Source organism: Caretta caretta, chromosome 18 (assembly GCF_965140235.1).
Source record: "Caretta caretta isolate rCarCar2 chromosome 18, rCarCar1.hap1, whole genome shotgun sequence".
Lineage (NCBI taxonomy): Eukaryota > Metazoa > Chordata > Testudines > Cheloniidae > Caretta > Caretta caretta.
In genome coordinates, this window is record NC_134223.1 from 9,394,392 (window position 1) to 9,418,362 (window position 23,971).

The 23,971-nt window shown below is 48.2% G+C and overlaps 1 protein-coding gene across 2 annotated transcripts; it reads right to left on the minus strand.

Moving 5' to 3' along the window:
• Nucleotides 1-920: 920 nt before the first annotated feature.
• On the minus strand, nucleotides 921-14,919 carry LOC125624448 (trypsin-3-like). 2 transcript variants are annotated; one of them, XM_048825144.2, is made up of 5 exons: nucleotides 14,587-14,919; nucleotides 9,249-9,408; nucleotides 7,616-7,757; nucleotides 3,106-3,318; nucleotides 921-1,574 (listed from the first exon to the last, which is right to left on the minus strand). In XM_048825144.2, exons 1-5 carry the CDS (start codon nucleotides 14,639-14,641, stop codon nucleotides 1,422-1,424), a joined length of 723 nt encoding a protein of 240 aa, XP_048681101.1. In that variant the 5' UTR covers nucleotides 14,642-14,919; the 3' UTR covers nucleotides 921-1,421. The 2 variants fall into 2 exon arrangements, with proteins under 2 accessions (XP_048681101.1, XP_048681100.1); XM_048825143.2 differs by having other exon boundaries at nucleotides 3,106-3,372.
• Nucleotides 14,920-23,971: the final 9,052 nt, after the last annotated feature.

Below are 23,971 nucleotides of genomic sequence, written 5' to 3' on the forward strand. Positions count from 1 at the left end.
ACTGGACCTCACACATGGAAGACGCCATTTGAAGAGTGTGCCACTCTGTCCCTGCTGGCATGATTTCGCATGCACCGCGTGTGTGAGGTCACGCTGTTGGGGTCACACAGGCGGTGGCAGGCTAGTGCTGTTCCCAAAGTACCAGAATGTCCACTATTCAGGGGATGCATCAGTGGCCACCTTAATCCTCACTGCAAAGTGAGCAGGTTCCAGCCCGACGGGAACCGGAGCCCAGGTTCTAACCCCTCCCCTCGCCCCCAGCTGGGTCAGCCTGAGCTGAAAGAACCTCCAAACAGGTAAAAGGATTTTCTGTGTGGACAATAGAGGGGTTTGGACCAACATCCAGGTAAGATCCTGTATTACCTGTGCAGTGCAGATCTACCTGAAAGTCTGCGTTTGTCCCAGTGTGTTCAGGGCCAGGCTCTGTTCCCATTTCCACCTGCACAGGCCTCATTGACTCATTGTCAGGACACCCTTGGTGTCTTGGTGGGTGTGTCTAGGGGGCACAGTCTGGCTCAGTGGGGTGTCTGCACTGCAGATTCATGCCCTTGGTGAAAATCTTTAATCAGATTAGTCTGATGAGGTGTATTCAGCTACCTAGATTGACTCCCTCAGGGAATAAATAACAAGGATGGCCGGTGTGTGTCCGTGGTGGACTCCGTACCTGGAGTCTCCTAGGCTCTGTTCGAAAGCCCATTGAAAGACTCCCATTGACTTCAGTGGGCTTTAGATCAGGCCCATTGTGATGTTCTGACACAAAGGTTCAAAGGAAAAACCCTCCTGGCAGCAGCTTTAGTCATTCAGTACCTGAGCCAGGTCTTCATAATGCGCCCTACAGGGGAGAGAATACACTAGTAATTAATCATGGCCAAGTTCCGGGCATAGCCAGCTGGTGAGGACAGCAAATCACTCAGCTAATATTTAAAAGGGAAGTGACTTTGAGCTTATTTTGATACTAGGAACATTTTGTGCTCAGAGATGGATCCTTCCCCCACTCCTGGATGTTTGATTTATTCAGTGGTTTTTACTGCACATTGCTTTTCTTTTTCTTTCCTTCTCTCTGGTGGCTTTTAATGAAGTTAAAATTGGTTCTATTAATCCTTTGCCTGCGATTCCTTCTGGTTTTTAAGTAACTTTCAGCCCCCGCATGTTTTCAGAATCCTAAACCTGTGGAGTTATTCTATTTCCATCAAAGGCAGAAATCAGTGTACCTGACGCAGAATTTGAGAGGTATATATACTTCTTGCAAGAGAGTGCTTTTTAAAAAACACCATCTCCCTTCTCCCCCAAGGTGACTTTCAGACGGTCCCAGGAGGGCTACATTTGAAGGAGCTTCTTGTTTCTTTTTCATCACAAGTTTATTTGCTCAAAGCTGGGAACGGGCAGTGGAAGGTGCATGTTGAGAGGACATGGAGCCGCCACTATTCGCGCCTAAAGATGGTTTTGTAAATCCATTTCTGAAAGTTGGCTACTGCGGTGTAAACACCTGGGTACCTGGGACGAGCGCAGCTGTTCCCCCAGGACACAATCCCGAACACTCGGCCCTCGCACACCAGTGGCCCGCCAGAGTCCCCCTAGAAAAGAAGCAGCCACAATAAAGGTTTTGGTTTTCTAAAATGGTTTGGGGGGGACCCTTCCATCATTGTAATAAACACCTTTCCTGTCTAGGAATGGGAGGACCAAGAACACTCTGGGGCAGATTCTCCGTAGCCCTACACCCTAGGTAGGCATTTCACCAGTGCAAAGTAGGTATAAAATGCTGCTCACTCAAAATAGTAACAGCCTTCTTTGCACTGGTGAAAGGTGCATGGCAATGAGGAATCAGGCTCCTAGATTACATTCCATATATTTCTGGACCTGAGTCCCAGAAGGACTTAGGCAGCCTGGAGGGAATTCAGAGATGGAGGGGGCGACTTATGAGACCACAGTCTCTGCTCGTGTAAATGGGCTCTATGCCATTGATGTCAGAGCTTTGCCTATTTACACCAGCAAAGAATTTGGCCCCATAAATGTAACTTAACACATTTCCCACCCTGTCCTGACAGTCCCGTTCAATGGAAATTGCACCTGACCCTTTCCCGGGGCAGCACCCCTGCCCAACCGATGGAACAGTTTTCTTACAGGATGCTAGAAAGACCCATCAAAACTGGCACGGTCCTGCCCTCTGAGAGACAATGCTGGAATCCCAGAGAGATTTAGTCCAGCCCTTGGGGACATTCTGCACCATTGTGCCTTCCTATGTGTGATGCAGTAGCATCACGCAATGACCTGGTTTCACAACACAAGAACATGACCTCATGCCGCACTGGCGACGTGATGACTAGGTCCTGCCAGACAAATGATTAAAAAAGAGGTAATGCATTTTGGAAGGGACACCTTCGGCCCCATTGTGCTTTCTTGATATTGTCTTACCCAGGAAGAGGGGGGGAAAGAAGCTAGTGCATTTCTAGCTTGCCATTCTGTTCTTCTTGCTATAAAAATAGATCGGCCTTCTCCACCCACCCTCTGTGCTTCAATTCCGGGTGTGAATCATCTCCAGTTAGGAGGTGTGTGATCAAGGCTTTAACTCTATAGGAACTTGAGGACAAGGCAGCGCGGAGGACAGCTGCCTGCCGTGTCTCTGTGCAAGCATTTTACTCCAGACCCTCTCTCATCACGCTGCCCACTGGCTGCAGTAATGGTGGTCAAGATTTTCAAAAAGGGACTCGTGGTTTTGGGTGCCCCATGTGGTCCCCTGAGAAGACCCTGATTTTTGTCCCAGAAAGTGCATCCTCAGGAAACCAGGTCCTTTTAAAGGTGTACTGGGCACCCAAAATTTGAGAGCCCCCAAACTCACTCGTCACTGTTGGCTTGTGTCTTCCAAGTCTGTTTAGAAAAGTACTAGTTTCCTATCAGATGTGAAGGAAGCAGGAGATGCTTGTTAACGGATGGATTCTTTTTAATGGGACCCAGCGGGTCTAAAGACCCATCTGACACTGAGTGCCTAGCACTTCAGGATGGTTCTCTGCAGCTTGGGCATAGCTGGCTTGCTAGAGGCCGCGCTCTCTCCGGAGGAGAGGTTTGACCTTGCAGCTTCCTCTGCAGAATTAAGGAGGGCAGCTGTACCTGGCAGGCATCTTTGCCCCCTGTGTTGAACCCGGCACAGATCATGTTCTTGGTGATGTGTCCCGCATAGGAGGCCGTGCTGTTACACTTCCCAGAAGAGATGATAGGCAGGCGCAGGCTGCGAAGGGTGTCTGAAGTCGTCCCGCCCACGGGAGTGGTGTAACCCCAGCCAGAGACTTGGCAGAAGCGGCCCTCCCTCACGACCGCTCCTTGCTGGGGAAGTGGCACAACGGAAACAAAAGCATTATGCACCAGTGGCCTGTTCAGCTGTTTGGAGACACCAAGGGGAGAGTCATTACTGACTGGAAAGAAACAGAGGCGGGAACAGGTGATCATGGGCATAGGGCCTTGTGTACGGTGACAGGCGAACCTCATGCAACTCACAGCTCGGGTTCCATTCATGTTTGGGATGCTTCCCTGAACCAGCCAGGCTGCATCAGCTGCAAAATCGAATCCAGATCCAGGGTTTTGGTTTGGCCCATCATGGAAATGGGACCTGGCTGCAAAACTTGGATCTGGATTCAGTTTCCAATCTTTTCCTCAAAGCCATGGGGTGTTTGGATCCACTGTTTTGGTCTAAGACTTCACCCTTATGGAAAGTCCTATAGAATGTAAAAGGCAATGAGAATTTTTCTATAAGATTCTTTGAATCCTCCAATAGAATCTAGAAGAGAATTATGTCCTGGCTATAGAATTCTATAGGATGGGTCAAAATACCTATAGAAAGGATCTCATTCTCTATGAAATTATCATGGTTTAGGACTAATTTCTATAGGAGCCTATTTATTATATTTCTACAGGACCCTCTTGGTTTCATCTCTAGTAAATTCTGTAGGCTTCCCACAAAGGTGGTGTGCAGCAGCTGTAAAAATTGTATTCGCCACTCCTCAACTTTAAGGGAGGATCTGTTGGATTGTTCAGGCCCTTTCTGTTAGCAAAACAGAGATGCACAGGGAAGAGTACTGAATTAACATTTTCAAACCCTCAGAAAGGTTTGGTTTGAGTTTTGGGTAAAGGTGGAGGTAATAAATTTATAGAGTTTAAGGCCACAAGGAACCATTAGATCATCTATTATGATCTCTTGTATATCGCAGGCCATTACATTTCACCCAGTTACCCCTGTATTGAGCCCAGTAACTTGTGTTTGGCTAAAGCATCTTCCAGAAAGGCAGCCAGCTGGGCACTGAAGACATCAAAACCTGAATGGAGAATCCATTACTTCTCTTGGCTGTTTGTTCCAATGATTAATCATCCCCAGTGTTAAAAATGTGGGCCTTAGTTCCAATTTGAATTTGTCTGGCTTCAGCTTTGGCCATTGGTTCTTTTTCTGCCTTTCTCTGCTGGATTAAAAATCATTTTAATACTGGTATTTTCTCCCCATGAAGATACTTATATACTGTAATCAAGCCATCGCTCGATTTCTGATACACTAAACACACCGATCCCTTTAAGTCTCTCACTGTAAGGCATTTTTTTCCAGCCCTCAAATCATTATTGTGGCTGTTTTACTCCACCCTCTCCAGTTTTTCAACATCCTTTTTAAAATGTGGACACCAGAACTGGGTGCTATATTCCAGTATTGCTCTCTCTAATGTAAATGTAAATTCCCCTCCCTCCTTCTACTCCGTATTCCTGGGGTTATGCATCCGAGGATGGCATTGGCCCTTTTTGTCACAGCATCACACTGGGAGATCATGTTGAGCTGCTTGTCCACTGTGACCCACCCCTGGGCTGTCTCTTTGAGCACTATAGGAGCAGACGACAGTATCATTGGCTATTATATTGGGATGATAATATAGTTTCTAGAGCTTTGAGCATGATTTACCAATGTGTGCTGTACATGCACTCTCTGCAGCAGGGCCATGCGCCGAGAGCAGAAACGAAGGGCTATGTTCATTTGCACACACTCCCCGTTGCTAATGGCAGGAGTCCGCAATCTCGGTTTTCAGTCTCTCTGAATGGTTCATCCTGGTGCTTTGGAAATATTTGATTTTAGGGAAATAAGAGCCAGGCTACCAGGGGCTCTTAGGAGAGAACTGAACTGCATCACTGTGTTCCAGCAGCCTCTGAACTGCTGCTGCTTCAGTCACGAGAAGCCCCCTCCAGCTCTGCACTGCACATTCCCTTGCGGGGAATCTAGCAGACTCAGTGCCTGGAGCCTTAGACGGCATCACTTTAATGATTATTTAAACTCGAGCCCATTCTTATTAATACACAATGCACTTTGCAAACCTATTTGAATATATGAATGCTGTTTAAGTGAAAACAATACCGACTTAGCCTGAAATGTTAATTTGTTAAAGGCAATCCTCCCTGGGAATTTCATTTAGCTCCCCTTTCGGTTTCCTTCCCTGGCTTGGACTTTTCACGGCTTCCTTTTGAAGCTACTGGATTAGTAAAGGGACAGGCAATCTTAATGAGTCCCTGTTACGTCAGGTAACAGAGGCTCCTTTGGCTTACAGAATATTTTGAACAGCAAATGCTCTTTCAGTAAGGGATTGCCACCTGGGAAAAAATCTCAGGAGAAACCATTCTGCAAGCACCTAGAATTTGCCTAGAAGACTAGATCTAGTGAATTTGCAGGGAGTGCTCTGCATGGGGATTTGGTGGGATTTCTTTCAGTGGCTGGGCTTGGATTCCCTCATGTCCCCCATGGACTGACTTACATTGATCAGCTCTTGGTTTTTATAATACAGCATCTGTTGCAGTGTGTTCAGTCATTTTGTCCCTGCCTTTAAATGATTCATGAACGCTGCTCCAACTCCTTCTCCTGAGCAAACGCTGAACCTCATTGTCCCACGAATGCTTAGTGAGCTTATAAAGACCGGGTTCCAAAACCAAAACACAAGTGAAAAGATCACACAGGATGTGTATAGGCAATAGTGACGCGTGCCCATTCACCCACTCACATGAATGCTTCTGCTGTGTGGGTGTACAGAACTAGAAGCGGGCATGATTATATTCTGCACCTGCACTTGCAAATTCAGTGTGCATTACCGTGCATCGCTGTTTAAACCTGTGGCACAAACAGAAAGGCTTTGGGGCTAAACTGGCTCTCACCCATGAGGATACTCTGCAGAATCCTTTTAGATTGTTTTTTGCAGGGATGGGAGGGCAGGTTGACGCTGATACTGTGTATAAGCCACTCCATATCCTTTAGGGACGCTTGTCCACTCAGCCTGCTCAATTCCTTACCAAGGAGTGGTAGGAAACAACTGACAATGACAGAGAGCCCGGAACTCAGGAAGTGTATCTCCAGCCTAGGTACTAATCAGTGCCTAGATACCACAGAGGTTGGTACTCTTCACTAAGGTAAATAGGCCCACAGAGTGAAAGAGACCCTGTGAGATCTGAAATGTACAATGATCAGTAACTAATCATAATACCTAGCACTTATATAGGAGGTAAGTATCACTTTACAGATGGGGAAACTGAGGCACGGAGCAGGGAAGTGACTTGCCCAAGGCCATGCAGCAGAGCCAGGAACAGAACCCAGTTCTCCTGAGTCCCAGTGCTGTGCGTGCTCCCCTGGGGCATATTGATTTCCTGGGTAGAAAAGCATCAGAAAGCAACAATCGCATAGAAGAATGCACACCCCTCCTCTGACAAATTGTCCCCTCTCCAGCTGGTTTGCAGGTAGCTGGTGCTAGAGCCTCACAGTTGGGGGAGCTGGGAAGAGCAGGCACGTGTGTCCTGATTACTAGTTACTGGCCTTACTGATCATACATTGCGTGTCTTTTGGAACTCAGAGCCCCCTCCCTCACAGGGAGTAATAGCCCTACTTGTGTCAAGGAGGAGTAAGGCAGTGTTCATGGGGAGGAGGGGCAGTGCAGTCTAGACCTCTGGGATCGCTACCCTGGAGCTGGACAGCATCTGCAGTAGCAATGGGATAGGTAGGGCTGGGAAGGCCGTTCCACTCCAGTCTCCTATTTCCAATGGCTAGTAACGTTGTCAACAACGTGCTTTTTGTGGGGGACACTTGGCAGGGATCGGTTAGTTTGTTTTATTTCTTTCCAGGTTTGAGAGAAGGGAGATGAAGGTGCTCAGCACCTCCAGCGATCAGACCCTACGTTTATATCAGAAGCAGTGCAGATGGGGCGACGGGCCTTGTACTCCAATTTGGGTTCTTGTCCTGGCTCTGCTGCTGGCCTGCTGAGTGACTTTGGGTGAGTCACATCGCTCTGTGCCTCAGTTTCCCCATCTGTAAAAACGGGGTGACGATTCCTCTCTCCTTGTGTAAAGTGCTTTGAGATCTACAGATACAAGGTGCATGTACGAGCTAGGTATTTGTTTTTATTAGGGGTCATTGGTGGTTTGTTCCTCTTCACCTTGACCTCCTGCACATTGCCACCATCCCTGCCTTTATTTCCCCTACCCCAAATGCTTCGTGTCTGAATGCGTGCTCATTGGAGCACATGTACTTTGCTGTAAACAGCCAAAACAATCTGTAGTGACCCCCTGCCTCTCCAACAGCTGTCCTCCCTTTCGTGGTCTGGTGAAAGCTTGTTACCTTAATCAGCATGATGTCCGCATTTTTGGAAGTGGAGCTGTAGTCCGGATGAACCACCATCCGAGAGGGCCGGAAGATCTGCTCTGTGCCTTCAAAAGTGGAGAGAGAATATTCCCCAGCTACAATCATCATCTGGTTAATTCTGTTGGGAGACAGCAGAGAGCCTAGTCACCGGTGCATCAGTGCTGGGGAAAAATATCCCTGCCCAGGTCTGATGTAAAATACAGTCCCTCAGAGGACTCAAAATATTTCACAAGGCTTGTAGCACTCACAGAACTAGCCATGTGAGATCTTGTGCACCTTTGTTTGAATTCACATGGAGTCAACACTGAAGTGATGGAGGGACGTGTGTGTGTTTGCCTAGTGCGTAGATCTGGCTGTAGGACGTGTGTGTGTTTGCCTAGTGCGTAGATCTGGCTGTACGACTGCTTGGAGGTACACATGACTGTGGGGGCGGGCAGCTCTGTGGTGAGGTGCGTAACAAATAGCATCATTTCCATTTTGCAGATGAGTAAACGAAGAAACGAAGTGAGATGTAATGACAGGGATTCAGAGGGAGAGCTGGGAATCCAGGCCTCTGCTCTGCTCACTAGAGAATCCTCCTTCCCAACATCTGTGTTAGAATTCCACAGTCCAATGTTTCTCCAGAGAGAGGATAATGAGCTTGTCCAAAGCATCAATATTATGAAATGTCGCTTACTAGGAATGGGCAAACTGGTTGGGGTAAAAGAAAAACTGACAGAAATTGTGCCCCGAACTTTGGCTGCACCAGCAATGAGATGGGAAAAATTCTGGTGAGCTGCCTTTTGCTGCAGCTCTTTTCACATCCTGGCTGCTGCTCCTGTGATGACCCCCCCCGCCGGAAGTAATGCCAAGTCCCACAAAGAAGGCTTTTCTTTCTGACCTTTCTTCTTAAGCACAACCAGGAAATCCTTGCAATTCTAGGAGCCCAATTCAGCTATTCAGCAAAGCACATGTTTAACTTTAAGCATGCATTTAAGATTTAATGGGGCCCCGAGACACAAGGTAGATTGGCACTGGCTCAAGGTCACATGAGAGGTCTGGAGCTGCGCTTGGAATTGACCTTAATAGAACGTAAGCACGTGTTCAAACACCTTGCTGAATTGGGGCCCTAGTGAGACAGCCTGGAAAAGTTTCTTGCCCTCATTGGTCAGACCCAACAGGCTCGGATAGTTAAGAGAAGCAGCCAGACTGTTGGGTCCTTAATATGAACCAAACCTTCCCACCTTTGAAAAGTCATCCCTCCTTACAGCTCACCAGTCTATGGGTGTAGGAGCTATAGGCATGTGAGCTGGTGGGGTCTGTGTGGAGATATGTACCAGATCCAGGGCCCAGCTTTCAACCTGAGCACTTAAACTTAGGCACCAAAATCCCTATATAGACACCGAAATGGGAACTTAGGCACCCAAGTTTGAAAACTGAGCTGGGAGCGTGTGTGTAACTATGTACAGGAGTCCATGGAGCTGTGATGTTTGATGGGAGTCCAGCACTCTAGCAAACCTCTATACCCTGCTGTGAGGGGAGGCTGGTCTCTTGTCTGATTCCCAGATGTCTGGCTGTGCGCTCTGAAGGCTGATGTTAAGTGGCCCCTGATTCTCCTGGCATTCCTTACTCAGTTTTGCAGTGAGCAGCCGTCAGGACCCAGCTTCGGCTGACCAGCGACCCACCACAGAAATGGAAGCCTGTCTTCCTCTTCAGGGACACCAGGTACTTGGAGGAATGTGGTGCCACTATGTAACCCCCGATGATGCGCTGGAGGCTGTTCTGGCCACCTGCAGAGCAAAGGCAAAACTGTCAGGAGGAGACAACTGGCAACCCCAGCTGCTGTGTCATGCATGAACTGTGGCTACCATTCTGAAACGTCTCACCCCAGATCCCAGGATCACTGCATGCCGCTGGGCAGATCCAAGTGTCATTTGCTGTAGGCTGCTGGCCAGGCCTTATTTTGAGGGAATAGGAGCTCTGAAACCAAATAACCTTCCAGGACCTTTGAATTTTAATCATGACCCCATGAGTTGCTGTGACAGCTCAGGCCCTGTGAGGACCATCTAGGGAGAGATAAATGGGACTACGGAAGACGCTGTCTTCTGTAGAAGACCAAAGAGGCACTTTAAATCACAGACAAGATGCCAACTCCCTCCCTGTAGGCTCATGTGGCTTCCATTAGCATCCGTAGGAGTTAGACATCGGCGCCAAGGGGATGGATAGACCCCTCAGGAGGGATTCTGATTGATCTACCGCTCTATTATCGTCCTCTCGCTGACATTAGCAAGACAAGAGTCCATCTATTATTCACGCAGCTACAGGCCTTGATTTCTCCACAGGCGACAGAGCAATGATAAATATCCAACCTCGTTGGTTTTTAATCGGAATTTTAATCAATCTGAACCCAGTTTAATGCTCACCAGAGTGAGGGGCTAATCGTACTAACCTGCCTGAGGCCTAGTGCAGGCAGGCCCCAGGCGTCTATCCCACTGTAGCAGCGTGGCTACCCTGCTCCTAAAATAGAAGCGGTTAAAAGCAGCCCGGGAGAGGGCTGTGGCTGGGGATGGCTGATAGGGGAAGCAGCCGCAGCTGGGCCATGCCCCAGTCAGGCCCCAGCTGGCCTGTATAAGAAGGCTGTGAGCCAGGGGCCCCAGGAGTCTCTCTCCAGGCTGGGAGAGAGCAGGGCTTGCCTGCCTGCCTGCCTGCCTGCCTGACAGGGTACGGAGGGGCACCAGGTGGGTGTAAAGGAGCGGACTCTCCCCTGTGGCCCCTCCTGCTGGGGAAGGAGCAGGCTGAGCGGGGCTCTCCAGGATGGCAACTCCGCAGGCTGTAAGGCCCGGTCCAAGGCCCGTAGAGGCAGAGGAAGGCAACAGGTCTGAACCCCCTTGCCTATGATGAGTGGCCTTTACGCTGCCGTCTGCCCCAGGGAGCGGGGGCTTGGTGATCGCTGGCCGTAGCCCAGGCTGAGGCAAGGTGGGGATAGTGGGTTGGGGGTCCCCCAGGAAGGGGAGACCCAGAGGCAGAGTGTGGGGGTGCTGTCAGGGGGCAGAACCTAGAGAAAGGGGCACTGGGGTCCGTGAGGGACACGGGGGCCAGAGCTGTGCGGATCACTGGCCTGCAGAGGGCACTCCAGGCTGGAAAGGGCTAATTCCCCAATGACCAGCAGGAGGGGCCACAGGGGTGAGTCCGCTCCTTTACACCCACCTGGTGCCCCAGCTCTGATCTGACTCGTTATCCCAGTCTCCAGCATGGCTCTCCTATGCACATCCGTTATGGCCTGGCGCTACCCCTGCTCTTCCAGTCCTGGGCCTCGCTCTCAGTCAGGGGCTGTGAACTGGTTGTCTCATGTGAACAAACGGGCTCTGGGATAAGTCCGTCAAACTCAGGTCTGATCTCGAGCAAACAAATGGATTGGTGCCAAAAGGAGAATGCAGGAGCACTAATCTAGTCACCTCCAAGCTAGATGAATCATTTGCATCTTGTTAGATGCTGAGTTTCATGGCACAGAGCAACGTTTCTTGTAACATGTCTGCTCTGTTCCTCTAATGAGCAGCCATTAGGCTGTTGTCTTTTAAGGACAGGTAACAAAGTAAGGGCTTTGACCTGCTGTGTATGCAGAGCACCGGTAAACTATTGAAACAGATCTTTAATGGCCCACAGCTGGGCAGATTGTTACCAGTACCAGTGAAAATTTGGGAACAGTATGGTTAACGCACAATCATTTATTTGAGAAAGAATCACACAAGCAGTAAAAGTTATATAATACACATCTTCCTAACAAGCCACAATTCCCGAAGTATAAACCCTCAGTAATTATGCTGGCCTTACACAGTATCCTGATTGGCAAACAAAGTAGGTATAGCTACCGGTCCTAGATGGAGACTTCTTCTCTTCTCTTCTTCTCCCCTCTCAGATACTGGGTCTGTCAAATGTCCCTCGAAGCAGGGTCTTTCCTGGTTACCCGAAGGCCTTCTGTCTTACAGCATCACAGACCTCTTCAGATGTTGATTGGAGAACTAGCTAACTAATTTACTTTGCTTAGCATTTATACCTTTTGTTCTCAAAGGAGTCACATGTCCCAAAAATATGCCACGTGGGTGTTTTATTACTGGTTTTCTCTAATTAGTATTTTAGAAGGGGGCTACAAAACTGGCACAGACCAAAGCTCAATCAACATTTACCCTCCCATCAGTCATTCACTTGAGCTCCTATTGCTGTGTCCTCCAAAAGGGGTTATTTCGATCTGGGTCAACCTGTACCAAGCTCACCGATGGCATGTTTTTGTGTTTTCTTTACTTTGTGGGCTGGTCGATCAGCTGACGTGTTTCAAAGGCTAGGTCTACACTACCGCAGTAAGTCGATCTATGCTATGCAACTCCAGCTACATGAGTTGACGCTGGAGTTGACGTACCTTAGGTTGAGTTACCGCAGGGTCTACACCGCGGGGGGTTGATGGAAGAAAATCTCCTGTCGACTTACCTTACTCTTCTCGTTTGGGGTAGAGTACAGGGATCAACTGGAGAGAGATCTGCAGTCGATTTGGTGGGTCTTTACTAGACCTGCTAAATCGACCACTGGTGGATCGATCTCAGAACATCGATCCCTGATGAAGTGTAGACCTGCCCAAAGTCTCATGTTGAGACATATGCACAGATGGAGCCTCAATTATCCATTCAAGTGCAATTTCAGCACACTCAGTAAATTTCCATACCAACTGTCTGATGCTAAGAGAATCCTGCTCCCAGAATCCTCTAGCCAATTCAGACATCCCAAGCCACACCAAATTCATGCTTACCACATTATTCATACCAATCACAACAATTCATAATAATTTGGCACCACCCCAACATAAAGTGCACTGGCTTTATACATCAATAAATAGGGTGCTGTGTTGTCAGAGTTATCGACACACTAGCTTCACTGGGTTAGTGATTGTCCAGTAACTGTCATGCTCCGCTAGAACATCGGTGACCTACAGATGAATCTAAGTGATGGAGACACTGACAAGGCCGTTCGGCTCGGTTGCATCACTGAAGTTGTGACTCTTTTGAACAGGATGGACAATCATGAGCAATGACAATAGAGACCTCTGTTGAGGCAATGGTACCAACACGGACTGGATGCTAAAAGGTGACCCCATCAAAGCCAATGTGCTCTGGTAGGTCAGTGTAGTGCCTGCCACATGGAAGTGATGGAGGAACAAATCACAGTGCTTGGTCTGCTCAGTCCAGTGTCTACCCGAATGACCTACTGAGAAATGACTGCCCCCAAAAGAAGCTGGTACACTTTGTGGGGTGAGTGTAGATTCAGAGCCCTGGTGGCTGGGGCAGAGGCTGAAGAAGTTGCTGAAGCTCTGATCTAACCTGGGACACTGGGAAGAACTGGCCCAGAAGGTGGTGTGAAGAATCTTCTGTTTAATGACTAATTTACCTAACCTTTTCAAAGAGGTAGCAGCATCCTCACTTTTACTTGGCCCCTTGTCAAAGAACACCAAGACTTGGCTACATAACAATAATGTAATAATTATTTGAAGCCTCCTTTGATTTAGGATGCGAGTTGGTCACCTGTGTAAGTGCCAAGGAAATATGCACTTAGGGGTCTGTGAGAAGAACCCATTATTTTGGGTGCTCTGAGGCAAGATTCTGAGGTCTCTATTTGGGTTTACACTTAGGGCTTCTTACTGCAAAGTGCCAAGTGTTTCTGGAAAGTGCTGAGTGCCCAAAACTCCCAATAAAGTCAATGGGAGCTGAAGGCTCTCAGAAGCCATCAACTCATGCTGAGACCAGGTTTTTAGTCCTTACTCTGGAAACTTCCTTCTGAAGTCCATAAGAGTTTGTCCTGGGTAAGGACTCAGGTTTTGGCCCTTTCCTAACATCCCAAAATTCCTCCCAAGAATCCCCTGAGCTGAGGCATTGCCCTGAGTTTCTTCCAGTGGTGCAGTCCATTTCTAGGGCATCTGATAGGCAGATACCTGCTTTCGTGGCATTATTTCCAGAGAACAATGAAGTGTGTTTGATTTGTGTGAATACTCTTCCTGTCGAATTACACCGTTCTTCCAAAAAGTCTCCCTGTAGGTGGCCTCTTTGTCTAGAACAATTTTGCTCAATTGTGGCATAATTTAGGAAGCAAACTTGCCTTGCTAATCGTTTTACTAAACAGATACTGAATGATAAACACTTTGGGCATGTTTCCTCCTTTTTACTTTGTACAGCTCCTTTCAGAGAATCTCCAAACGTATTAAAATAATCAATTAAGCCTCACAATGCCCTCAAAAATATTATCCCTCTTTTACAGCTGGGTAGGCTGAGAGGTTGAGTGAACGGTGTGAGGACAAATGGTATTTCTATGGGCAGAGCTAGGAATATAACCTAGGAATCCTGACGTCCAGTCCACTGCTCTAACTACTAGACCTCGTTCTCCTCTCAATATCTGCAAATGATCCATGCTGGAATCTCACAGTACAATGTCTTGTTTCTCTGGAGACTTAATGAACTTGCCTTGATGTTGACAGTGGGCCAGTTTCACCTGAAATGTTGGTCCACTGAAGATACACTGGGTCTAATTGACCCTTGGTGTATCTATATAGATAGACAGATAATAACACACATAAGTAAATTTCCAGGTTTTCTATTAATCTGATGGTTTAAACAAATAACGTTATTAGTTCTGTAACAAAACAAAACAAATAAACAACCTGTGAAGAATGCTGAAGGTGAATCAGATAAAAATGAAACCTGGGAACAAAATATGGGACATCTTAGAGAGGGGGAAAAATCAGGGTAGATTTCTGGATATGCAGAGATGTAAACTGTAACAGGGACTCAGGTGTAATTTGCCAGGAAGAGTATTTACACAAATCCAACACACTTCTCTATGTTACAGATGCACATTCAGCAATCTAAAGACAGTAGGGTTTCCAGACATGAAAGGCCATCTAAAGCTAGATATGCATATGAAATACTCACCGATCAAAGAAAATAACTGCAGGAACAGCAGAAGGCTCAGTGCCAGATAATTCATCTCAGAATCAATGTAAGATCTTACAAGCACCTGCCAAAGGTAGCTTCAGCTCTTAGCTGCTGAAGGGAGAGAGAGACCCAAAGAAACTTCACTTCATACCTAGATATCCTGGTTCCTCTTTCAGTTCCCATGACAACGTGAATCCCAAAGAGAACAATCAATTATTCATGGAGGCACTTCAGGACACTGGTGTCTGATTGACTAGAGTTAACCTTGTGTTCTCATCTTCCTCCCCTCAGCATCCAGCTGAAAGGGCCATAGCCTTTACTGCTCACAAACGCTGAATGGAGCTTCTTGGGTTTCCTGGCAGTGAAGTGACACTGATTCCAACAAACCATCCCTTGGCAGACAGGGAAGGCATTTCTTGAAGGGTCTCCATCTCCTGCTTCCCTTCAGGTGGCACTGCAAATTAAAGCAGAGATCCACTCATCTGAGTTGTCAGAGCTGGAGCAGTAGCAGCCCAGAAGCGATGCGGACAAGCTGCTCATCAGTGCTGGGCAAAATGCTTTTGATAAAGCCTGAAACAGGGTCAAACGTGCCTTGTTTGGGAAATTCATGGCAAACTCAGGCCTGGATTCACCATTGCCCTGCAGCTTGTGGTGTCCTCATTTACACCAGCGGAAGAGAGTGCACACCTGATGATGTTTGACCCCTGCTTTGCACTGGTACAAATGACTGCATGTCGAGTAAGCTATGGGGAATCAGGCCACCAGAGGGGCAAGGGGCTCGCTGGGGGCAATGAACCTCTCAGGTGGATCATGGGCCCAGTATGGAGCAACCCATTCCCCTGGTTTTACCAGGTGTAATGTTCTCTATGAATTTTAGGGTCCTGTTAGTTCCTCCATGTTGGTGTAGATTTACCTCCACAGGCGAGAGCATTATTTCAGCTGCTAGGCGTTAGTCCATTAAACTCCCAACTGTGAGCAAACTTCTGCCTTCAGTTTCATCCACGAAACCCCACAGAAGGAAAAGGACGTGCATGAGGCAGAATGCAGCTCACTATGTTGAATAAATCAATCAATCCTAGAGCCATTCAAATAGCTGTGATTGTGGGTGTAAAACATATGCAGGAGAAAGTGACATATTGAACCTGGCTTCAGCTGCAGTATCTAGGACGGTGTTTGTATGGCCCTCACCCCCATAGAATCGGAGTGAATCCAGGCTGTGTGCTGGCTACGGCTGGGAGAAATATTCAGTGAGACCGTTTTGCAGGGGGTTTTCAGTGACACTTGCATGTGGTAATGATGATGCCCCAGATCTGGGGAAAATAAAAAGAGCTGATTCCATTCTGCAGGTGGATGGTGACTTATTAGCACCAAGCAAAAAAAATGCAGGCGTTAAGACAATATACACCAAGACATTACTTAAATTCCCTGGAACCCATACAGATAGCTCAGCCTTTTGTTTTACGTAGCAGTAATACAAGGATCCTAAGGGCCTGCCTCCTGTATGACACTGGCTCCATGTCTAGTTGGCAGCCGGTATCAAGTGGAGTGCCCCAAGGGTCGGTCCTCGGGCCGGTTTTGTTCAATATCTTCATAAATGATCTGGAGGATGGTGTGGATTGCACCCTCAGCAAGTTTGCAGATGATGCTAAACTGGGAGGAGAGGTAGATACGCTGGAGGGTAGGGATAGGATACAGAGGGACCTAGACAAATTAGAGGATTGGGCCAAAAGAAATCTGATGAGGTTCAACAAGGACAAGTGTACCAAGTGCACTTAGGATGGAAGACTCCCATGCACCGCTACAGACTAGGGACTGAATGGCTCGGCAGCAGTTCTGCAGAAAAGGACCTAGGGGTTACAGTGAACGAGAAGCTGGATATGAGTCAACAGTGTGCCCTTGTTGCCAAGAAGGCCAATGGCATTTTGGGATGTATAAGTAGGGGCATTGCCAGCAGATCGAGGGACGTGATCGTTCCCCTCTATTCGACATTGATGAGGCCTCATCTGGAGTACTGTGTCCAGTTTTGGGCCCCACACTACAAGAAGGATGTGGAAAAATTGGAAAGAGTCCAGCGGAGAGCAACAAAAATTATTAGGGGACTGGAGCACATGACTTATGAGGAGACGCTGAGGGAACTGGGATTGTTTAGTCTGCGGAAGAGAAGAATGAGGGGGGATTTGATAGCTGGTTTCAACTACCTGAAAGGGGGTTCCAAAGAGGATGGATCTAGACTGTTCTCAGTGGTAGCTGATGACAAAACAAGGAGTAATGGTCTCAAGTTGCAGTGGGGGAGATTTAGGTTGGATATTAGGAAAAACTCTTTCACTAGGAGGGTGGTGAAACACTGGAATGTGTTACCTAGGGAGGTGGTGGAATCTCCTTCCTTAGAAGTTTTTAAGGTCAGGCTTGACAAAGCCCTGGCTGGGATGATTTAATTGGGGATTGGTCCTGCTTTGAGCAGGGGGTTGGACTAGATGACCTCCTGAGGTCCCTTCCAACCCTGATAGTCTATGATTCTATGATTGGCTTAAGCAAGTTAGCATGAGTGAACCATAGGCCTGTGACCCTTCGTTTGATAAAACAGCCCCAAAGTTATCCTAGATTTGGGGTAATCGCTTGCTTAAGACAGGAGTTGGTACATAACAAGACTAGCCAACCACAGGACTTTTGAACTGATACTAGGCTTGGATAGTTTTGCTTTAGCAACCGTTGATGTGTATGGTAATGAGCTAAAAGGCAATATGTTAACCTGTAGGATAAAGGCATCCCAATATTATGAGGGTGAGGAAGTTAGATATGGACATGGGAGGCTGGGTATCTGAATGAGTATTCATGATAGTCCTCAGGCTCTGTAACAGACCAGGCCACCATGTAAGCAGATGGTGAGCTATCCTCATCGACCCTTCAGTTCTTCATTGTCATCATCTACCACCAACCTTCGGGCATTTGGGTCTGGACCGCTGGACTCATTTGGCATGCCAGGGATGGGGCTGGTCCTTTGTCTCTCACCACCAGATCCCCAAGGAAGGTTGTGAGTATATGAGCACATGTAAGGAATGATACCAAAGATACTGCTGCTATTTGTTTATGTGGTTTGCAGCTTTCTTGTCTTTACTGGTCATGTTACTAAAAGTGGCTAAGGCTTTGCTTAGCCCTCAGTGTGACATGCTTTGCCATGCACCCTGGGTTCCAACAAGATATTGAACTGGTTAGTTTTAATTCTGTTGTATCTGATTCTGGTCCTAGAGTCCTATTAAATTACTATTCATTGGCGACCAATACAATTATAGAATCAGGCTACATCACACACAAAAGGACAACCATCTGTTTCCACTGGCACCCACCAGGGACTTCCAGAAACTAACACCTGTCTTCTCCCATCTCAGCGCAACTCCACTTCTGCAATTGCCTACAGGTCTTTTATAGACTCTCCCGCATCAGCAGCAGGTTCTGTACCTCCCACGGGGCCACCCTTCCTTCTGGCCCATGTATTATCCTACATGATGGCTGTGAGACAGTCACTTCCCCCTTAAACAAATTTGTGCTCTGGAAAGCATGGGGCTGAGCTGTCTGTATTTAGGTCAGCCAGAAATACTCTTCGGGGGCCTTCCTTTGAGCTGAGGAAATGTCTGCAGAGTTGCTCCAATTTTGCAATGTATGAAAGTGGTCTGATGAATTTTTGAGTAGACAGTTTCTCTTTTTTCACTATGTGGATGTTAGGGATCACTAGACAGAACGAATCTATGCACACACGTGCAACTACACATAAATACATGTGCATAGCCATGGATCCTGGAGCGTGGCCCAATACAAAGAGCACAAGTCAGGGGTGAGTGAGTGAAGGTGTCTTATTGCACTCTTTTGATCTCTGTGATGCTCTGTGCAGGGCTGGTCTCTCAGTACCATGTCAGGGCAGCCCGAGGGTTGCTCTAATTTATGTCAGGCTGCGGTGGACACAGAGAGCTGAAAAGAGAGCCCCGGACCAACAGGAAGTAGAGAGATTCTGGCATCATGCACTTTCCTCCAGCCACACCAGCAGCAGGGAAGATGACTCTGCTGTAGCTGGTTAAATTGACTTAATGATCAGAGGGCTCCAGCTCTGTGACACAAAGCAGCTGTGCTGAAGCAGAGGATCTGGACAATATACACAACTACTAGGACCCAGAGAAATGCTCACCATGGTCCACTCAGTCTTATAACACGTGTGTGGCTGTGGAATAAAGATCGGTATCAGGGGATACTTATTGCCAGAGTCAGGCTGCTGGATTTAGGGGGTTGAGCTCCATCATAGGATTCTTCCTTTGAGTTGGAGCTAAGGGGGTGCTTGCTCAGGCCACCCCAGGCCCTTGAAGAATCAGAATCATAAAAATATAGGGCTGGAAGAGACCTCAAGAAGTCATCAAGTCCAGCCCCCTGCATTGAGGCAAGACCAAGTAAACCTAGAACATCCCTGACAGGTGTTTGTCCAACCTGTTCTTAACCTCCAGTGATGGGGATTCCACAACCTCCATTGGAAACTTATTCCATAGCTTAATTATCCTTATAGTTACAAAGATTTTCTTAATATCTAACCTAAATCTCACTTGCGGCAAGCAAAGCCCGTTACTTCTTGCCCTTCCTTCAGTGGACATGGGGAACAATTGATCATTGTCCTTTTTGTAACAGCCCTTCATGAATTTGAAGACTGTTATCAAGTCTCCGCCTCAATCTTCTTTTCTCAAGACTAAACATGCCCAGTTTTTAACCTTTCCTCATCAGTCAGGTTTTCTAAACCCTTTATCATTTTTATTGCTCCCCTTTGGACTCTTTCCAGTTTGTCTACGTCTTTTCTAAAGTGTGGTGCTCACAAACTGGACACAGCGTTCTAGCTCTGGCCTTACCAGTGCTGAGTATAGCGGGATAATTGCCTCCAGTGTCTTTCATATGACACTCCTGTGAATACACCCCACAATGGCATTAGCCTTTTTCTCAGCTGCATCACACTCTCGACACTCGTTCCATTTTTCATCCACTGTAACCCCAGATCCTTTTCAGCACGACTGTCACTTAGCCAGTTCTTCCCCATTTTGTAGCTGTGCATTTGATTTTTCCTTCCTAAGTGCAGTGTTTATCTTCATTTAATTTCATGTTGTTGATTTCAGACCAAGTCTCTGATTTTTCAAGGTCATTTTGAATTCTAATCCTGTCCTCCAAAGGGATTGCAAACCCCTCCCAGCTTGGTGTCCTCTGCAAATTTTCTCAGCATGCTCTCCACTCCATTATCCAAACCATTAATGAAAAGATAGAATAACAGACTCAGCCTTTTCAACGGCAGCTACTTAACTTGAAAAAGGGGAGAGGGACAGAGGTACCTAGGATAAAATGGAAGGCGAAAACCCACAAGCATTACCAAGACAGCTGAGCCACTATCCAGTGGGGTTTGTGATCCCTTCGAAAAAGGGAAGGGGACTAGGAGGCAAGCCTGTGAGAAAACAGCAGCTTTCTACCTTAGTGGCTCCAAGGCAACAGACATCAAAACCAAGAAGCAAAATGATCAGATTCAACCTTGAGAGTGCCCGTGCTTTACTATTCCCCTCACTGCAAGCTGGACTGAAATGCTAAAAAGTCCTGACAAGCAGCCCCCAGCCCCTCCCAGCTCTGTGTGTCTCTGGCTTCAGGTTAATTTAGAAAAAGCTTTTTTATGGCTCTACATTTAAAAAAAAAATCTCAAAGTCACTCAATCAATAATCCTCTCCTTGGCTAAACAAACATGGGGATATCAGTTAGCAGGAGAACTCTGGGTTGTTCAGCGGCCCCTCGTTACAACAGGGGCGATCGATACAAGAGGCACGTAAGTAGTCGCTCCTTTTTATTATTCATACTGGCATTGATTGGCGAGGAGAAAGATGGAATAATTCCCTGGGCAGCGTAGCCCCTCTCACAGGCTGTGCCCGTGACGCACTGCTGAGTGTGAGTTACCGGTCCCCTCTCTGTGCCCAATCCATACAGGATGAGTCCACGGCAGCCCAGCTAGGGAACCTGAGATTTTCAGCTCAAGCTGTAGCAGCTTATGCTTTTAGATCCAGAGGTCCCCAATTCAATTTCTGGTGCGTCAGCCAAGATAGCAGAGGTTACACACCCTTGTCAAATATTTCATGTTCCCATGAGGGATGGAGGAAGCCGTTCAAATCAAACCAGAATCCACCCAAGACTTGGACCACAGCAGCTGATATCCGGCAATGTCGGGAATCTCACAAAAGAGAGACTGTTCCCAGGAGTTTCCCCGCCCGGCCTGTTAGCCAAGGGTCTGTCTGGAGAAACGTCCTCACAGTGGCATCTTCATCTGAACCACTGGCGGTAGTTGGAGGTTCATTCATGGCTCATTCGGGGAGGCAGAGGGGGGAGTGAGTGGCCTGAGCAGAAGTTGGGCCCAAAGCTGCAGTGCACTTTTCAGTCCCTTGCTTGTAATTTCTGATCCCACAGGAGCACGTCCGTGCGAGCTCAGCCAGGGCTTGGGGGAAGTGGAGGCTCCTGCCTGTCAGTCGCGAGGCAATGGCGTTTTCACTGTGGCTTAGTCCTGACCCGAGGCGAGTCTCTGGAGCTGATGCCTCCAGCTCTGGAGCTGACACTACGTTCTCCCCTGGGTAACGCCAGTCAGGAGTACGCACTGTGTTTTGAATGCACCGGGTGAGTTGCTTTTGCATTTCCCTGGATGAGAGGGTGCTCAGGGCAAGCCATGCAGGCATCTCTGAGAGAACAAAGAAGGTCACCTACAAAGCACTCTACCCACGCAGAGGGCTCTCACTCTGGGAGTGTGACAGCTGCCATCTTTGCAGACACTGGGAACTCAACTGGGGATGGCCGAAGCTAAAAGCATGAGCTAATGAGCCAGGCTCTCTAGTTCAGAGCTGAACAGACTCTTCTGTGGATCAGGCTCAGAGGGGGACACGTAACCCACACTGACCAGTGGGTTACGTTCACCCTGGCTGGGAGAGCACCATTCTAGCATGTCACACAGGAGCACCCAGTCCCCTCCCTGCTATATAATACGCAGCAGTCGGCTGGCACTCTCTGAATTCCTCTGCAAGCTCCCTAAAAGGAGTTTCTTTCTGCAGGAAATGTGCCGAGACACAAAGGACAAGCCCATCTCAAAGCAAGGCCGCCGGTCCACTAGCATCCTTTCCTCATCAGGCATTGCAGTGCATTGAATCTCCACCAAGCCCTGTTGCTGCCTGTGAGCTGAGCCACCGGAGGGAGAAGGGAGGAAACTATGAACAAATGGCACAATCAGAACACCAGCAGAAGGTGGCAGCAGGATGGGCGTTCATGACACAGTGAGCAAAGATACTCCAAGAAGGTAAATTCTACAGGGAAACGATACATTGTTCCTTCTAGTGCTAGAAGGTGCTCTCGCATCTCAACTGTATATCAGTAGGCATCGATGTTGGCCAGTGCGAACACTTCTACCGCAGGCTAAGGGGCTCTCCGCATGTAACCCTGTTGCTGCGAAGGGCTGCAGCCCTGGAGCAGAGCATTCCTAGGGAATGCGGGCACAGCTGCAGAAGAAAGGCATCGGATAGGAACACGCCAGTTTTGCCTGGTGGCTACAAAGGGTGAAGTCTGCACTGCAGACCCCCCTGGGGTTCAGAACTGAAGAGAAGAAAGGCGTGGCCAGGTATGGTCATGAAAATGTTAGGGGAGAAGATGTGGGCGCCCAGGGAGGAGTGTGGGGATGAGTCTCGGGGTCCTCGGGGAGAAGAGAACCACCCTCTGAAGACAGGCACTTCTAAAATAGATAATGCTGTTGAAACACCAAGCAGCCTCCCAGTGGTGCAGTATCAGCTTCCTCCTGTGCAGTGACACAGGCTGCTCAGAGACAACAGGGTGTACCTTGGATTCACAACAGGCCTCCTCCCTCAGCCACACGAGCACACCTGGGCTGTCTCACCTTTCAAGTCTGTGACAGTGAGGGAGGTAACCGGTATCTTGTATGCCCCCCTCAGCCACTCACCTGTACACAGGGCCTGTACTGTGTCCAGGTATCCCTCAGCAGGGCAATGAACCCCAGAGGACTGTTTGCTGAGTCACCGGGTGTCATGGAGTTGAGTCTCTCTGGCGGAGGGGACAGAACAATTCTTTGTTAACTGCCTCCCGGGCTGGGAGCCACAGTCCTAGATCCATGAAGGCAGCATCCCCGCGTCCCGTCCCAGGCCTCTACTGTGTGTTCTGTTCAACCACCAGGGAAATCGCAAAAGAAACCCATCTGCCAGAGGAGGGGTCTTAGAGACCCCAGGTGGGTTAGGTCATAGGTTGTATTGGACCCACTTCTGTTGGTGATAGAGACAAGCTGGATCCAATAAAAGATAGGACCTCACCCACCTGGTCTCTCTAATATCCTGGGACCAACAGGGCTATAACAGCGCTGCACATGGGAATTGCTAAGGCAGTTATGGATCCTATTGCCACTTGGACACCGATTCGTAGCTTGGCTCTGTCAATCATGGCTGACAATCCTCCTCTGATAGCCGTTTGTGAAACCAGTTTGGCCTCTCCACCTAGTCCCGACCTGACAAGTATCCACAGGGTCATGGCCCCTTGTTGGCAGCACAGCTGAGAAACCCATGGCTGAATGCACCATGCTGAGGACTGGCCTACTCTCCAAGGTAGGGTGCTGGATTCATCAATACCCTGCATCACAGGCTCCCAGGCTTCCATTGCCCGCATTCCTTCAACCTTTCTGTGTTAAAATGAAAAGCTGACTTTAATGCAACCAGTCCTTAGCCGAAAGGCTTCAGATACCAAGAGGGATCCATGAGCAGCACACAGGATTGACTCTGCTTCCCTCTCATGCCTTGAGGGCGACCCCTCCATGGCAGGGTGGAGGTATGTAAGTGGGGTACAGTGGGAGGAGCTGGTATATGCCAATAATTGTTCCGTGGAGAGAGGTTTCAGACTCCAGGGCTGTCAAGCCAACCTTTCCTGAGTGCTTAAAAAAAGAGGAGGGTCAAGAAGCAATGACCTGCGTCTCTTCTTGGTGTTTTCATTGAATGCTCTTTTCACCACCACTTTTCCAAAGAGTTTATAGCAGTTGGACACAGCTGCCAGTGCCAACACTTACACCCTGATAATGAAGATGGGCCCGTGATTCTCCTTTGGATCCGGAGACGGGCGTCTAGTGCCCCAAAAATCTGGGAATGTTCCGCTCGGACCCGAGGTTTTCATTCAGCCCATTATGACATCTCAGGCACCATTTGCAAATTCTGATTGGACTGGGGAGCAAAGTTTGAGGGTGCTAAAATCTCGGGGTTTGGGTCAGGCCCAGGTCAGCCTGGAAGGCTAGTGAGCCTCTCCTGGGCAATTCAGTAATTCCCCCTAAGGAAGAAAGCAAAAATATAGAAGGAAA

Excerpts from the sequence above, each read along its gene's own strand:
- LOC125624448 (XM_048825143.2), bottom strand. The coding sequence starts at position 14,641 with ATGAATTATCTGGCACTGAGCCTTCTGCTGTTCCTGCAGTTATTTTCT. Across the intron at positions 3,373-7,615 it reads CGGACATCATGCTGATTAAG|CTGAACAGGCCACTGGTGCA; the intron begins GTAACAAGCTTT and ends GTCTCCAAACAG. Across the intron at positions 1,575-3,105 it reads GGGGCAAAGATGCCTGCCAG|GGGGACTCTGGCGGGCCACT; the intron begins GTACAGCTGCCC and ends CTTCTTTTCTAG.